Genomic DNA, 17,030 nt, shown 5'->3' on the forward strand with positions numbered 1-17,030 from the left:
CCCTGACACTTCACAGCTCCCTTTCCTGCTGTGATTTTCCTCCATGGCTGCACCCTCTCCTGACCTAACAGAGTCTTCTCTAATCATCTCATTTGCTGCGTCTGCTCCCCTGGAGGTCAGGTCCGGGAGGGTGAGGACCTTCCCGTCTGAGGCTCGGTGCCCCCCGCAGAGACTCGCCTTCCCTGACGTGTCAACAGCACCTCCCCAACTCTGGCCTGAGGCTCTAAGCAGCGTGCTTTCTGCTGAGGGGGCAAGGTGGGGGCCTCTGGGGCCAGGACTCCCCTTCACTATGGCTCAGAGACACCGGGAGGGGGTCTGCAAAGTCCAGGACGCCTGGCATCCCCAACAGTTTGGACTAAGGGGATCAGGGATGCTAAAGAAGGTAGAGATGTCCCGGGCACAAAAATTCCCACGTCCAGGAGAATCACTCTGGAGGCGGTGGAGGGGCCCAAGGCTCCAGGATGGGGGTCATCTTAGGAAATGGGGCCAGGGAGGCCCACAGGCAGCAGCACAGATCCTCCCTCCCCTCCTGCTGGCTCCTCAGCCCCTCCAAGCATAGCCGGGGGCAGGGCAGTGTTGGGGAGCGGCTTTAGAAGTGGCGGTGTGGCCGGCTGCCCGTCCTGCATGGGGCAAAGGCGGACGAGTTCTGGCTTCCCTGGGGGTCCCCATTCAGAGAAGAGCAGCCTGGCAGGCTGGGGCTACAGCGGTCCTTCCCGAAAAGCAGGACCCACCTCGGATGCACACATGCCCAGCCAGGCTGAGATCAATAACCATTAGCTTTCAAGACACTAGCCACAAAAAGCAACCTGGTCCGGTTTGGCTTTGCAAGTGCAGCCAAGGTCCCGGGGCTGGGAGGGCGGTGTGCCTACACACCCAGGTCCTGGACAGGGGCAGCCCTGCCTGTCACCTCCTTAGTGCGACCCATGCAGGTCCCTGATGGCTCGGAGCCTCAGTCTCCCTGTCTGTGAAGTGGGACGAGCCAAGGCTGATGTACCAGCTGTGCAGACGAGACTGGGCGGGGGCTGGCGGTACAGCCGGGAGCTGCGGGTGCGGAAGCGCCTGCCATCAGTTGGGACAGCAGTTAGGAAAAGTGGGGTGGAGGGGACAGAGGCCAGAGGGCAGGGCGGGCCCCCGGAGCGGGTGCAGGGGGGCACAGGCTGGAACGCTACCAGGGAGTGCTGCCAATACCGAACATGAGCAGGAAAGGCTGGAGAGCACGAAAGCCGGCGTTGGTGGTTGACCCTGGTCTTGCATGGACCACGCATTCTTAACGAGACGGGTGCAGGCAGGCAGGGTACAGCCAGGATTTGGAGGGTGCCCTCTCTGAGGGGGCTGAGGTCTCCTCTGCTTGGGATCTTTCCTCACAGGTGTGGGCCTGGGGGTGTCACCTGCGGCACGGCGGCTAGTGTCCCCCGGACGCCGGGACTGGCTCTGGCCAGGGGACTCTGAGAGAGGTGGGGTGTGGACATGCAGAGTGGCCTTGGCTGGGGGTGGCTGGGTGAGGACTGGTGTCCACGAGGGCAAACTGTGGGGAAGGAGCTGGGAAATGTTCCTCCTCTCCTCCAGGGAGGCAAGACCCCACAGAGGAGGACGGACACAGAAGGCACAGAGGCGCTCTGATGGTCTGCCCACGGGAGAGGACGGTCTGGCCCTCGGGACTTCTTCATGCCGGGGCTTACTCCTAGCTTCCTCCCAAGGTGACTGGAAGAAGGGGCCTCGGGAAGACACTGCCGGGAGAAGGGAGGGCCCACTGCCGGGGCTCCTGCCTCCGGCCCCTCGCTTTTCAGAGCTCAGGGGCGCAGTGACTTTGACCTCGCGTTCTTCCTCCTCCTCACCATCCGGCCCCCTACGCCGTCTCAAGAAAACCTAGCCCCTTCCTCAATAGTCATAATGACTTACAGGCACCCAGGTTCTCCCCGGCACCGCAGACCACATTTTGCAAATCTGTTCTGGTGGAGGGAGGGCTCGGGGGGATTCCCATGAACGAACACAGAACCCCGGGACACGGGAAAGCGAAGGGGAGGCATCGACCTCGTTAAGTCAGCTGGGCCCTCGACCTCCCCCCCTGGCGTTTCTGAATTGCGTGGTGCGTTTTCCGAAAGCCACCACAGCCCGACAGGTGAGGTTCGGAAGGAATCCCGAACGGCTCTTTTACACGGTGACATGGGTCTCGGTCTTCGAGAAACCAGCCCGAGTTCCGAAAGCGGGAATGCAAGGGGAAAGCTGCATCACTCTGGGGCGCGGCGTGAAAACTCATGGCAGCGCGTCACGGCCAAGCAAAGCCACCTGGCTGGACGGCAGGCAGCGAACCGAGGCCCCAATGAGTCCCCCCACCCCGACTCCGCCGTGATTTGCGGGAAGCCCCCACAATGCTGAATCCTCATGGTGAAGCCGGACGCCCAGGTCTCCCCGGGATGGGAAGACGGACGGTCCCCAGCGGCAGGTCCGGGAGGCAAGCACACTCAAGTGGCAGAATTGTCCCTCCCTCCCCCCCTCCCACTGTCACCCTGTGGCTACCTAGGCCCGGCTTCTTCTTCTTCTACTTCTTCTTCTTCTCTTTTTAGGTTTTCTGCTTTGAAAAAATATACAGGGTCATCTAATTTCAGATCAGCCAAATGCATCCCCCATACGGGCTCTCTGTGTCTTCCGCTCCTGGGACGGAACAGAACGTTGCTGGTCCCCCAGCAGCAACCCCGAGAAGGCGGCCGTCCCCGGACTCCTGGAGCTGAGGGGCACTCACCTGCCTTCCTGGCGTCTGCTCCTGAAAAGGACACAGCCTTGTTGACCAGGGCTCACCAGACGCTCTAAGGCTCTGCCCCAGCAGCTGCTTCATTAGCAAGTGTCACCATCGGACGTAAGAAGCAATTGGTGAATGAGACGCGCCCCATGAGGGTCGAGCTGGGAGGCAGGGAGTCCATTAGTCTATTAGGGCGTTTTTAGCTCAGTGAGAGGCTGAATTATTCACGAGCGTCTCTTCCCCTAAAAGCCCGGGAAATGCAGTTCCGCGGTGCTGCCTGGCAAGGCCCGCTCCTGGCACGGGGGGCTGGGAGGGGGCGCCGACTGGGGTCCGCCCCTTCCCGTGGGCACACTCCCCACCAGCCCTCCACTTCCCTGAGCGCCAGAGACATGGGCCACAGGTGGGGAGCGGCAGGCCGTGCGTTGGTTATCCAAGGCCAGGACCCGGGGCTCACAGCTCTTCCTACCACATTGTGCAGCATGGGGCCGGGGGTCCCCAGAGGATGTGACCACCACTCCTGGGGAAGGGGTTGGGGTCTGGCAGGACCTGCCCTCAGCAATGTAGACAGGTGTTCCTCCTCCCTTCTACTGGGACGTGCCCCAGATTGGTATAACCTATACGGTCAGTACCTATAAATGGCCAGAAGGTTCTGGAAGCCTGCTATTTGAACACCGCACTGCCACTCCCTCCAGGAAGGGGCGTAGGGACCCTTCCTCACACACACGTTCTGACCCGGTTTCGGAAGATGCTTTGAGGCTGAACTCTGGGCTGAAGCCGTGCTGAGCCCCGTTCTAGGGTCACGACCCCAGGGGCGCTCCTTGTCACCCTAGGGTCCCAAGGAAGTCTCAGCGTGACTCTATCTTCCAGCACGAGGGGCTGGGGATGGAGGCTGAGTGGATTCTCCCGCGACAGACATGCCAGCGGTGGGTGCTTACAGGGTGGGGAGTCGCTGCCCACACCTGGGGTAGAACGCAAACAAAACGGGACGTGGGACGGGGAGCCCGGGGGTCCGGCAGCAGATCACCACCTGGAGAGGCCCCAGGGATGGGTCTGGCATGGTTGCTCTCAAAGGCACAAGCCGGGCATGTCAGGTCCCTGGCCTCTGCACCACGTGGCCCCACTGCCAGGGGCTGGCTCAGGCCCACGTAACTTGTCTCCGTCCCCAGGGCTCCGCGCCCCTCTGTCAGCTCACATCCCTCCCAGTACCAGCCGCCAGTCACCAGGAGGACAGGCTCCTGACCTCTGCTCTCCGGCCCCGCTTGCACTCCTCGGTCTTCCTGGGGCTCCTGCGGCGCAGCCCTTCTCCGTCGCTCCGTCGCTCCTGCCTCCCAGCCTCTCCGCCCACCGTCTCACTCCCTCCCCTGGCAGAGCGCCGCTCAAACACCATCGACGGCTCCCCAGTGTCCATTCGCTCGGCATTCAAGGCCCTTCCCCACCCGACCTCCTTCTTCCTCTAGAGTCTGGCCTCCTGTCACCGTCTGCCTCGCCCTTCACGGCCAGTCTGCATTCACTGCCTCCTGTTCTTGGCACCTCTCCAAGCTGTGGCTCAGGCATCTACTGGAATGTTCCTCCTGGGCTCTCTGCGAAGACTGCCCAGCCTCCAGGGCCCCCTCAAAGCCCTCAGGCTGCCTCCTCCATGAAGCCTTCTGACTCTCAGCAGGCGGTGCTCGCTCCTTCCTCGGAGTGCCCAGAGCCGTGTGGACGTCTCCCACTACGGGTTCTGCCTTCCTGGTATCATTAGTCCTGTGGGTTCTGGGCTACGTCGCACAGTGGTTCCAGGGCCTCTACCCTTCTCGGCCTCACCTGGCCGAGGTTCTTCTATGGGGGGGGGGTACTATTTTCCTGCCCTCTGACACCTGGCGTGGTCATGAGACTTGCTTTGGCCAGAAGTACAAGCAGGAGGGCCTGCGGGCCGCTTCACACCTGGGCCTTCAGGGCGCGACACGCATCGTTCTTCCTTTCGTGCTTCTGCCTGGAGCAGCCTCTGGTCACAAAGGACGCGAGGAGGAACACCTGGGCCCCACCCGCCACTCCGAGCAAACCCAGCGGAGCCTAGCCTGCACGAAACACACGCTTCCCGTTGCAGGGAACCGAGCCTGGAGGCTGTTACGCGGTGTTCGCCGGAACAGTGGACAGATACGGGGTCTCGCCTCCCTTACAGTCCGTGAGCTGCTAGAGGGCAGGACCTCAAACATCTCTGCCCTGCGAGGGGAGGGACCACATGCCGACTGACCTCATCCTCTGAGGGCTGCTGAGTCAGGGCCCAGATGACAAGGATGCCCCCTGGGAGTGGCGCCCAGGACATTAAACAAAGGTACCACGTCCTGAGAGGTCATCGTCAGAGACCTGCAAGAGACACCCGAGTGTCTACGGGAAGAAACCACACCGGAGACGCAAAGGGCGGGACCGCCAGAGCCTGGGAGGGGATGTGCTGCTGGGAGGCCCGGATGGAGGTCTGCGCGCCTGGGGGGCGGTTCTCCAACAGAGCTTGCCTTGGGGCAGGACAGAGGGTTCCCTGGGCGTGGACAACAGGTTGGATCTGTGGGGCCCTGAGGGCCAGCAAGGGCTGTGGGATCCTCTTTGTCTTCAGCTCTGTGATACCCCACAATTCTCGGCCCCTGCCCCTGCCCCGGGGGGTCAGTCTGGGCTGCCGTTCTGCCGCCCGCCATCTCGCTCCTCTCCTCCAGGGTCTTTGGTCTCATTGGGCAAATCCTCCTGGGACGAATGTCTTGCCTGTGTTCTGATGTACGACGCCGTCCCACCTACATGATGGCCCACGTGTCATCTCATAAAAGCCTTTGCAAGCCCGAGTTTAGCTCTAACCAGTTCAGGTAAAATCTTATCTTCCGCTCTATTTCAGGCAAATCTTACCCAGCAAAAATTTCAGTCATGTCATCGGGGCTCTCTGGAAGGAGTGAGACCCCATGGGAGGCACTGAAGGGAGGTGAAATTAGCCTGAGGACCGAGGACCCAGGCCCACAGCCACGCTCAGAGGTGCTGGGGCTGCGGGAAGGGCTGACGACCCCAGCCCACAATTCCCCATGGAACGGCGATAACTGGCCCCTGGCTCTGCACCAGCAGGTGGGCATGGCCCTGGGGAGCCGGTCTAGACGGAGACCTCCCAGCTCTGAATGCCGAGACGCACACGACACACCAGGGCTCTGCTCCTAAGAGCCATACCGAGTCCCCATAGCCCCGGGGCTGACCTGTGTGGTGCTTAACATTGACACTTTCCCGACAGGAGGAAAACGTCCGCTGAAATAAATTCCTGCAGTTACAGACTGCCTGAGAAGCATGTGTCTTTGTGGCGCGTCTCCACGCCACAGCTGAGCTGCCCAGAGGAGGAAGGGACTCGCTGGGTGGACTTTACTGGCCGACCTGCCTCGGCCTGGGCTGGGAGCCAGGGCCCCTCGAGGCCATGTCCCTGTGGAGCACAGCCTTGCTCCGAAGAACGTGGTGTGTCCATCCACCACCCGGGAGATGCCCCAGAAAGTGCCAGCAAGTCCAGCCCCGACCCAGGTCACACGGCGGTCCCATGCCCCCGAGAACGTATAGGCCTTGGACTGCCCCTTTGATCCCAAATCAGCTCAGACCCAAAGAGAAGGGGAGAATGGCTGGGCTTGCCCCCAACCTCGTTTACCCGGATGACCCAAGAAGCACACAGCCGCAACAACAGACGTGAGACAACAGGCGTGAGACAACAGGCGTGCGGCCTCCGCCGCAGACAGGTGAGAGTGTGAGGCAGATCAGGGTGAGCTCAGCAGGGATCAGGCCATTTGCTCCAATCCAGGTGGATTCCAGAGCGGGGCCCAGGCCAGGACCCCGGCTTCACGGTGCGCATCGGGACTCAAATAACGCGGTGGGGAGGGCACCGGCAGAGGACCCCAGCTCCTGTGTTACTGGGGAGTCTCACGGGCACCGCGAGCTGGATGGGCACGGCCCTCCCACCCGCACCCCTGCCTTCCACGAGCGAGCTGTGGGGGGAACGGGGGGCTCGTTACCTGTAGAACTGCAGCTGCCTTTTGGGGCTCCCATACCGAGTACTGCGGACAGCGGTGGAAGACAGAGAAAAAGGAGAGAGAGAGAGAGTCCACAGTGGGCGTTAGCCGCAGGGAGGTGCAGGCGGGGAAGCAGCAGCGACACCCCACAGCCGGGCCCCACCCGCTCGGCCCGCGCACCCGGGGAAAAAGTGCTCGGCAGCAGCGCCACCCAGTGGCACGCGGAGGCAGAAGCCGGGTCTGTTCCGTGGACGCGCGCAGGTCCACCCGGAGCCAGTCTCGTTCCCACGCGGGGGCAGGGGTGCGGAGACAAGAGGTAAGCCTCTTGTCTGAGTGACAGTCTGGGTTTTAACGAAATAGGCTCTAGGATGACCGTACAAAACCCTCAAGCCGAGACGTGGCCCGTCCCCCCACACACTGGCGAGACCGCCTGGGACCACGGGGTTCTTTTTAGGATTCTGATCAAGGAGGGACGCCCCCTTTCCCTGTGGGTTCTACGGATACTTGCTCTGGGTCAGGCCCTCACCATTACCGAGGAAGGCCCAGTCCATCAAGGGCTCATGGGCCCCTGGGGTCCCACCCGGGCCCGTCTTTCGTGACGGCCACGGCTGTCTGGGTCCTGGGCTCCATGCGTGGGACAGCAGCTGTCATCCGACCAACGCCTTCGTGTTCTCTCCCCGTGGTTCAGCCGGGGCTGCTCTCCACACGGAAAGACCCAGAGCTGGATTTAGAACTGGCCTCCACGGAAGGAAGGCAAGGGTGCCCGGTGAGCTGCTGGCCGCCCCTCCCCCCCACCCCGATGCAAGGCTCTGAGCCTCCCTCAAAGGGGCCTGCGCAAGTCGGGGTGTGTGAGAAAGACACAGAAGCTGGGAAGGCCCCCCCCCCTCACTTCCAGGCCTGTTGCCTCCAACAGAATCCTTCAGAAAAGTCGGGGACGAGTCTCCCCCTGGCTCTGCTCCACTGGGACAATCTGGGGCTTTAAAAGCTTCCGTTCATTCCCTCAGAGAAAGCTCTTGCTGACCTGTACCTCAGAGCCCTGTGGGCCTCCCTTGGTCCTTCCCTCTGGATTCTGGGCTGGTGACTGGCCTCAGGGGTCCCTTCTCAGAGGCAAGATCGAGTCTGAGCCTGGCCTGGGTAGGTTGGGGGCAGGGGATCACCTGTAGATCATGCCGGGGGAGCCCGTCTGTCGCAGAGAGAGCCGAGCTGGGGAGCCTGTGGTCGATTCCGGATACATGGGGCCGGCCTCACTGGTCCTGACTTGCTCTCTTCTTCACAGACGGAAGATTCTGGAGGAAAAGCAGAGTAGAGGGGAGGTGGTTCAAAAGACCAGTTGGGTTTGCCTGGGAGGCTCTGTGACGGCGAAGGCCCAGTTTGCTGGGCATCTGTATGTCCCTCGTGAGACAGACAGACAGACCAGCCCATAGGGGCTCAGACAAAGCTGATGGTTGGGGTCAACGGCTCTGTAAGGGATTTCTACTCTTCCATCCCCGTACTTCACAAGGTCCTTCTGCCTCCCCGCTGCTTTCCTGAGGTTCTGAGAGCCCTTCTCTGCTGGCCCCAGGGGGCATCGGTGGGCTGAGAACTTTGGACCATCTGCACTGTCCCAGGAAGTGGCACCACCATCCCCCAGGCTCGTCCTTGATGCTTTAGCTCCCCCCAACTCAGCCCAGTGCTTGCTAGTGTCACTGTTCAGCTTTCAGGAAGGCGGCTGGTCAAATAACCCCAGCTCCTGGGACTCAGGCCCTCCCCTGGGGTGTGACCTCCTCCTGCCCCACCGGTCAGGGCACAGGTGACGGGATATCACTTCCATGCTCAGGCGATACAGACAGTGCCTTCTGTCTGGCTAGCAGACTCCCTCCCTTGCTGGCTCTGAGAAGCAAGCTGCCATGGCTGGAGAGGGCCGTGGGGCCAGGAACAGAGGCCCTCAGTGTAAGTGCCCACAGAGAAGGGAATCCTTCAAACCGTGTGGACTTGGAATTCTGAGTTTCCTCCCGCAGTCGAGCCTTCAGATGAGACCACAGCCCTGGCCAAACCCCTTGGCTGCAGGCTTGCGAGGCAGCAGACGTAGCAGAGCCCTAACTGAACTCCTGACCCACAGAAACCAAGAGTTTTATGTCCCTAAGTTTGCAGGCATATTTTACACTGCAATTGATAATGAATACTGACAGACACATCGGTCCATTCACTGCCTCCCCCTCCCCCAACCCCCGCTACCCTCAGGGCGAGCCACCATCATCTCTCACTTGAACCACCAGGTCAGCCTCCTGACTGTGCTCCCTGCTTCCGCCTGGCAGCCAGGGGCATTTACTTCTAAAGGAGATTAGGTCACGCACCTCTTTCTTCCCTTCTTCCACAGGCCAAGGGCACACCTGCTGCAGGGCCTTTGCACTTACAGTTCCCTTTGCCTGGAATACCCTTCCGACAGACCTTCTCATTGGTGGGCCTCCCTGGGGAGCCTGCCTGACTGTCATGCTCTGGGATTCTCTCCAGGCACCCTGCCTGCTGTCCCATGTGGTCAGCACGAGCTGACCTTCTTGTTATCTGTCCCTGAGTTGTGAGGTTTGACTCCCTCCAGAGGGCCAGCTCCACCAGGACAGAAATTTTGCTGGTTTTGCCAGTGCCTAGAATAGGGTTTGGAACTCAGCCAGGATCTAATACGTGGTTCCCAAGAGTGACGGTCCCTGATCCAAAATCACCTTGCCCTGTGCCAGTGGGCCAAGGGATGGTCTCGGTTCAAAATACAGCCCCACTTGCCCCCAGTGGGGCTTCACTGCTAAATGCCCATCTGGAGGGCTTGTTCAGCTCACTCTTCCTCCCTCCAGGATGAGGACCCCCCCGTCGGCAGGAAGCCGGCTCTGGACACGCCCCACCCCCTGGCCGGGGCACTGGTACATAGCACGGTTTCTGTCTCTCTCCTCACTGAGCTCCCCTGAGTGAGGGGCGTGCACATGTGTGTGAACACGCTGGGAAAACGGGGACACAGAACGTAAGCCGAAGTCCCTACAGTGACAGCTTCATGGAAATGACAGAAATGACGGGGTCCGTGAAGGTCCCCAAAGTTGTATTCTTTAAAAAACCTCGTTGAGAAAGAAATGACAAGAGGACGTAAAAGGGCACGGAAATCCTTAAAAGAAATGTGGTGGTTTCTCGGCTGATGCGGAATCCGGTCTTCGGGCTTCTCAGGGGACTGCTCACGAGCTGCCCTCTCCTGGGGTCCGCAGGCCCTGTCCATCTGCTCCTGGTGGAATGGCTTCGGGCAGACCCTGAAGGCCTCCTGGTCACCTTCCTCTCAAACTCTGGGGTCCCACCAGGGTCACAGTCACCGGATGGACCAGCCTGACTCCCCCCACCCGAGGCCCAGCGCCTTTCCCGCAGAAAGAGTTCGGTCACACAGCTCCGGGGGCGTTGGGTCCTTCAGCTTCGAGAGTGGGGCGGGCCTCTCCTTTGTGCCGGGTAGGTGCTCCTGGGGTGTGCTCGGCCAGGTCACTTGGCGTGAAACCCAACCATTCCCTGAAGACTTGAACCGTAAGTCAGACAGCGATGGGTTCACTGGCCACAGCGTGTCTGCCGAGGCCCTACCGTGCGCAGGCGCTGGAGGCCACCTGTCCAACACAGGGCCCTGCCCGCGGGGTCTCAGTCCCCAGCACGGGCACCCAGAGGTGTTGAAATTCCAGACTTCCAGGATCACAGACTCAATCTGAATTCGAGACGGTGGAGGGACCTAGAGTCTCTGACTCCGCAGAGGAGGGGTGCACCCAAGGACCTGCATCTCTGACTAGGCCCCCCGGGGACGCTCGCGCTTCTGGTCCAGGGACCACACTTTGAGGATGGCGGGTCCTGGAGCAGGAACTGGCAGACGACCAACAACAGAGCCAGTCCGGCCTGCGGCCCATCTCTGCAAACAAGGTGTGTTGCTGGAACGGCTCCCTGCCCACTCGGGTACGAACCGTCCTGCGTCTGTGCCACACGGCGGCGCTGAGCACACGGTCTGGCTTCGCCGCCGAAGGTGGCCGAGGCCGGTTGCAAGCCGCTCTCCCCCGCTCTCCCGGACGGTGCCTTCCCCAGCGCCTCTCAGCTCCGGGCTGAGCTGCTCCCATCCCACCAATGGAACAGAAGCCACCAGAGGTCAGCTTCCTTCCCCCCACGACCGCCGTCAGCTCTTGGAACAACCCGTTTCCCCGGCTACTGCCACCCGGACGACCCCACCAAGGCCACGGCGTTCCGCCGGAGCACACACCTCACTCCAGCCCCTCTCGAGGGCACCCCGTCCCTCTGTGGACAGGCACTTTTTACTTCTCTTGTCTTGAAAAGCACACAGCACAGTTGCTTGGATCCGCCTCCTCCTCCAGCTGCCCTGTGTCTCCCATTTTTCTCCCATTCCACTCGCAGGAAAATTCCTCAAAAGAGTTGTCCTTTCTTGCCTGCAATTCTCCCTTCTGCCTTCCCCGCCCAGAGGAAGCTGCTCTTTCCAAGGTCACTGTGACTTTCCTGTTGCTAAATCTGGTGGCGCCCACAGCTTGGGGCTGCTGGGACCCATGCCTGACCTCACCCTCGGGGCTGCTGGGACCCACGCTTGACCTCACCCTCGGGGCTGCTGGGACCCACGCCGTCCGGCCTCTCCTCCTGCCTCCTGCGGCTTCTTCCCACTCTCCGTGGCTTCCCCGGCTCACCTCTCTGACTCTGAGCCTTTTTTTCTTCCATCTCATGAGGTTCCTTAGACTTCTACCCGTCTTCTGGCTCTGACCTGTGCGGTTGTGCCGGGACCCCTGTGGTTATATCTCCAGACCCCACTGTTCCCCCAAACCCCAGACTCATCACTTCAATGGCCCTGCGGGCATCTCTCCGTCTCCTCTGCAGGGCGCAGTGATCTGTCTGTCCCATGCCTGGTGCTCAGGGCAGCAACAGGGACAGGGACAAGTGGCGCTCTGGGCTGCCAGCAGGGACATGAGGGACGTGTCCCAGAAAAGGCCGCATCCCACTCCTCGCCTCTGCCTTGTCAGGACTCCTGACGGTCAGGCTCCCTCCAAGCCAGCAGCGGCTCCCCAGGTCCCCAGCTCCCCGCCAGGTGCTGGCGGGGCTCTTGTGCGCACTGCACAAGGGACAACCTCGTTCCCCCTGGGGAGCTGCCACCTTGGCCACCTGCCAGGGGAGGGAGGGGGACTGCGTTCCTCTGACCTGCCCAGAGCCCCCACCTCCGCAGCCGCCACAGTTCAACCAGGAGAGACCGCATGTGCCCGGCGGCCAGTCCCAGAGAAGCCACCGTCCTAGCAGGAGGCCGCCAATCCCGGGCACCGTGGAGGGAGGGCGGGAGGGAGGCGGGTGGGCAGGGCTGCCCCTGTCCTCAAAAGGGCAGTTCTGGACAAAGGCTTCAGAACCACTCGAGAACTGGCTGGACCCAGAAGGGACAGCTGGCTCGGAGGATAGGCTGTGGGTCCGCAGTTGGGTTCCCCTGTCCCCAGCACTTCCGCTTGGCCTGTGTGTGACCTTGAGCAAGCCACCTGGGTCATTCTCGGAGAAATCTAAGCACGGAGCCTCACGAACGCCGGCCCGTACATCCTCAAGGGAGAGAGAGAAGAAGACAGGAAAACGCTTGGCGCTCTGGAGGGAGGATGCTGGGTAAGTCCTCGCTCTCCGTCGTTGGGGGAGGGCGGCTGCCAACGGCGACTCGGAACTGGAGGCCCCGCCTGCGGGCCCTGCCGCTCTCTGCTCACTCTTCTGAAAACTTGCAAACGTCATGAAAGGCTGCCGGTCCAGAGAGGACAGCTGCGCGCGAGGGCCACCCGGCCTGGACTGGGCACCACCGGCCACTGTGCCACGTGGGACCAGCCACCAGGACCGTTATGTGGAAGGTGACTTTGTCCTCCTGGGGGCACATTCTGCTGGCTTTAACCTCAGGGCCACCCTATCACAGGACGACACACTCTGGTGAGCTGTGGGGGGGACTTCCAGTCACTGGAGAGGCCTCCCGCTGTCTCCCCACCGTAGGGTCAGGAGCACAAGAAAACTTGGGTGGCGGGAACCTTCCTTTTGCTAAACTTCCTGGTGCGAAGTTAGCACTTTGAGCCTTGGGTGACTTTCTGACCTGAAACGTGGCCAGGGCCACCATGCACAGGCCTGTCCTCCTCCAGGGCCGGTCTGATGACACAAACCCACCCTGTCGGCTGCCCCGAGGAGGCCACTCCAGCTGTCAGGAAGGGAGGCGAGGCCCAGGTGGGTTCGGATCTGTTGTATGACCACGGGCAAATCTTCCCACCTTCCTAAGCGTCCGTTTCTCCATCTGTGAAACGGGATGAGCAGAGTTGGGCAGGACCCGACGTGCCCACCGGTGGGGGCACACCGTGGGGGCCATGGGCCGGGGTCTTCCTCTGTCTGGCCCTGGCGGAGGCAGGTGCTGGCCAAGGCCCGGGATGCCTGCACCACGGACACAGGCGAGTGCAGGATGTGCCCCAGCCTGATCCTGGGTGGGGGTTTTACCTTCCAGAAAAGCACTGTTTAGGGTCCTTGGACTTGCTACCACATCCGCTTTCCTTTGCTGCCTCTCCGCGGTGATCTCAGGGGCTGCTCCTCTCTTCCACGTTCCCAGAAAAAGGCAAGTCTCTGATGGGTGCGACCGGCCACCCACAGCCACCACTCGGTGTCGAGACGGGCACTGTCTTCCCTGGGCCCTCTGCGGCTGCTCCCAATTCCTGATCATCCTGGAAGCGCGAAGGTTCTGGAAGGCTCGTCCGCACAGAGCTAAGGTCTCACGAATGACAACACAGTAGGAGTTCTCCTTGCTATGTGACATGGGTCACGTGGGAAACGACGAGGATTTCTCACAGGGTTTTTGCAAAGTCGGGAATCGGGGGTTGCCCTGGCCGGGCAGGTCTGGTTCGGGGGCGGGGGGGGGTGCTCTCCTACGGTTGAGGCTGCGCTGGGGGGTTAAGAAGTCTCACACACACAGAGGGGAGCAGGGGTCCCCTCCTCACCACCTGGGTCTCTCACGCTAAGGCCGATGGCCTCGCCCGGAGGGAGGGGTTGAGAGAGAGAAGCTGGGGCTTCTCAAAAGCTGGAAATCCTTCCCGCCAAAGCCGGGGAGTTCCGCTATGACGACCACGCGGCAGGAAACCGCCACCTGTCATGGGGCAGAAGCTGCAGGAGCCACGCAGCCAGTGCGCCCCGCGGAGGGACAGGAAGAGGTGTAACTGCTCAAAACCGCCAGATCCAGAAGGGAGCTTGTGCAACACCCCCTTCCTCTCGGTCCCACACGCAGGCTGCCGGCAGCCGAAACCCCAGTCCTCCCCGGGGCATAAGAGGGAGTGCCGCCGCCCAAGGCCTGTGAGTCTGAGTGCACGGGGGAGCGACTCTGGCAGTGGGGTCACCTTTGGGAGTCAGCAGAGAGGCCGGGTCACTGCAGGGGTGGCCCTGGGCCGTGGTGGGGGGGCATGGGGGTATCACGGTGGGGGGCAGTGGGGAGATCCACCGCCCCATTCCCGAGGAGCATCTATAAATCGTGCTCAGATTCAGGTGGGGGGCAGGGAGAGCAGTGACAAATTACCACAGGCAGGCCGCCAGGGCCAGGACCCCCTCCTCTGTGCTGCAGGGACAACCCCATCTCTCCTCCAAGTCCTGAGCCAGGGGACCTGCCAGCAGTGTGTACATCACATGGTCGGACAGCAGGAGAGGCACGGGGACCAAGCCACGGAGTTCCCGTTAGAATTTCTTGGAAAGGGGCACCTGGGTGGCTCAGTCATTAACTGTCTGCCTTCGGCTCAGGTCCTGATCCCAGCATCCCAGGATCGAGCCCCGCATCCGGCTCCCTGCTTGGCAGGGAGCCTGCTTCTCCCTCTCCCACTCTCCCTGCTTGTGTTCCCTCTCTCTCTGTGTTTCTTTGTCAAATAAATGAATAAAATCTTAAAAAAAAAAAAAAAAAAGATTATAAAAAAAAGAACTCCTTGAAAAGATGTCAGGCTAGAATTTTTCAGTCTTCTCAAAGCAACATCCCAACGCCTGTGCCCTGATTACAAACAGGCCAGCCCAGACCGGGCTCGGCTCAGGCCTCCACTCTTGCAGGCAGAGGCCGCATTCGTGTCTCGTTAGTGCCACAGTTAAAAAACAACAACATCACGGCCCCCAATTCCAACTTTCCCAAAGCAACACGGAAACGCCCTCCCCCCACGCAGCCCACCCAGATCCACACCGGCTTCTCATGCACCTGCCGGAGGAGGGGCTCCCCACTGAAGCAGATGCCTTCAGGGTGTGCACAGTGATGGATGGGGGCCTGCCAGGCTCTGGGGCCAAAGGCCCCCGGTCTTGGGAACAACCACCTTCCCTCCCCGAGAGGACATGGAATCTGGGACCACGGGCGCGGCGGCTCCCCGGCTCCATCCTGAGCCTGTCAACCACGAGGGAACAGGGCTCTCCCCGGGTGCCTGGGCGGAGGGGCCTAAGAGCTGCAGCCAGTCAGGGCAGGACGCAGGAAACAGGCCCCTGAGAGCTCTGGGCTCTGGTACCTTTGCAGCCACAGGCCTCTCCTCGGTCCTTCATTGATCAAAGCCCTCTAGCCCTCCTGGCCCACCTTGGGAAGCTCACAGGCCCCCGCCTGCCGCCTCCCCCTGGCCACCCTCAGCTCCCACCATGACCACACCCTGCACCAATATCCTGTCCTGGCAGGAAACTGGAGAAGAGCCAGTGGGGGAGGGGGATGCTCTCCAGGAGGGACTCGGCTTTTCTGGGTGGGGAGGAAGCCCCTTCGGCCGCAGGAAGCTCCCTGACCAGCCCTGCCCTCCTTCCCCGCATGGTGACCGCAGGCTGTCCCTCCAAGACAGAGCTTCAAAGCGTCCTCCAGCTGCCCTCCCCTTTGCCCTCTGCCCTCCGCTCTGCAGAACAGACGGGGTGGGGACCCATTAACTTATTTTCAAGGCAGGGACCCTCACTTCTGCCTGGGAAACTACATTCCACTCTGAGGTGGGAGATCCCTGGCCTGGAGCTCAGGGGACAGCAGGTGGGCAGGGATTCCCTCCAGGAGCCTGCAGGGGTTGCATGACAGCTGGTGGCACCCCTCCCCCAACAGCGGGACAGAGGTGGCCCCACAGTGCTTCTGATCTCCAGGCGGCTCCTGTCTTGTTGCTCCAGGGATGAAAGCAGACGCCAGCAGCTCCCGGCAGAGCTGTGTCTCGGTGAGACACCTCTGCTCGGTGCCAGTCGCAATGCTACCCGCCCCCCCCCAAGCCTGCCCTAGCAGCCGCTTGGTTGTGGGGGGCCTGCCGTGTCCCCGTGCTGGGAGGACGCCTGTAGCTGCTCGGCCCGAGCTGCTGCGACAGATGGCCACGTGGGCTCCGCCTGGGTCCAGCCGGGCGTCTGCAGGGAGAGCTCCCTTCCCAGCAACAGCCAGGCCCGTGCCGGCGTGGGGCCCGGGCGGGGGGGGGGGGGGCTGGCTGGCCTGATTACCCCGGGGCTGTCGGGGGAGCTCTAAGCCCTGCTCAGGGAGCTGATGTGCCCACCCCCTCGAGCACAAAGCCCACTCAGGGAACAGGATCCCTGAAACCCCCCAGGTACCTGCTCCTGAGATAAGACCATTTTCGTGCGCGAGGCGAGGCGCGGGACCGCAGGGCGAACCAGGAAGTCGGTGGCAGCGCGTGTGGGAGGACGCCTGGCAAGCCGGGGGGGGGGGGGGGCCCGGAGGTGCTGGGGTGTGGCCTCCACTCCCAGGCGTGCCGGAGGGAGGCCCCCTGACACCCCAACCCTCTTGATGGTACAGCGACTTCTCGGCGGGAGAGGGCAGGGGCTGTGAGAAGGGGAAGCACACGGGCGTGTCCCCTCCCTCCGGAACATGAGGTGGACACCCACAGGCTAGTAGTGGGGCCCTTTCTCGGGGAGGGAGAGGGACAGATGTGCAGCCAGCCCTGGTGATGTCACAGGGCTCCTGCTTCTTGGCCCCAGCTTTCTGCCAGTGCCGGGCTGTAGGCCTTTCACCTGTGTGCCCAAGTCCTCCGAGGGGTCCTGCTGCTCTCCTCAGTCTACAGATGATGACACGGAGGGTCAGCGGTCAGGCCCATGGCTAGAATTCAAACCCAGGGCGGACAGACTCCAGAGCTCTGCTCTGTCTGAGCTCTGTGGCGCTCTGCCTCACCGGTCTCCTCTCCTAGGTCCCAACGCCCTGCCAGGATACACGGCAGGTGCCCGTGAATGGTGTGTGCGTGGGGCGGCCTGGGAGGTCAGCTGGGAGGGGACCATCTCCCTCCAGCCGCTCCCTGCTCTGTCCTTCCTCCCGGGGGGAGGACCCTCAGCTGGAGGAGAGCGAGGCCAACGGAGGA

The 17,030-nt window shown here is 62.0% G+C and overlaps 1 protein-coding gene across 5 annotated transcripts in view; it reads right to left on the reverse strand.

Moving 5' to 3' along the window:
* KCNAB2 (potassium voltage-gated channel subfamily A regulatory beta subunit 2) overlaps nt 1-17,030 on the reverse strand; it is an 83,257-nt gene that overhangs the window by 44,748 nt on the left and 21,479 nt on the right. For 2 of the 5 annotated variants that reach the window (XM_046013728.1, XM_046013705.1), the window contains exons 2-3: nt 7,893-8,021; nt 6,739-6,780 (exon numbers count right to left, since the gene is read on the reverse strand). In XM_046013728.1, the coding sequence (XP_045869684.1) occupies nt 6,739-6,780; nt 7,893-7,969 (119 nt within the window). In that variant the 5' untranslated portion in view covers nt 7,970-8,021. Of the gene's footprint in view, nt 1-6,738; nt 6,781-7,892; nt 8,022-16,272; nt 16,402-17,030 lie in introns of those variants that run through there. The other 3 variants (XM_046013737.1, XM_046013721.1, XM_046013712.1) reach the window with 2 other exon arrangements.

This window comes from Meles meles, chromosome 1 (assembly GCF_922984935.1).
Source record: "Meles meles chromosome 1, mMelMel3.1 paternal haplotype, whole genome shotgun sequence".
In the NCBI taxonomy this organism is placed as follows: Eukaryota; Metazoa; Chordata; class Mammalia; order Carnivora; family Mustelidae; genus Meles; species Meles meles.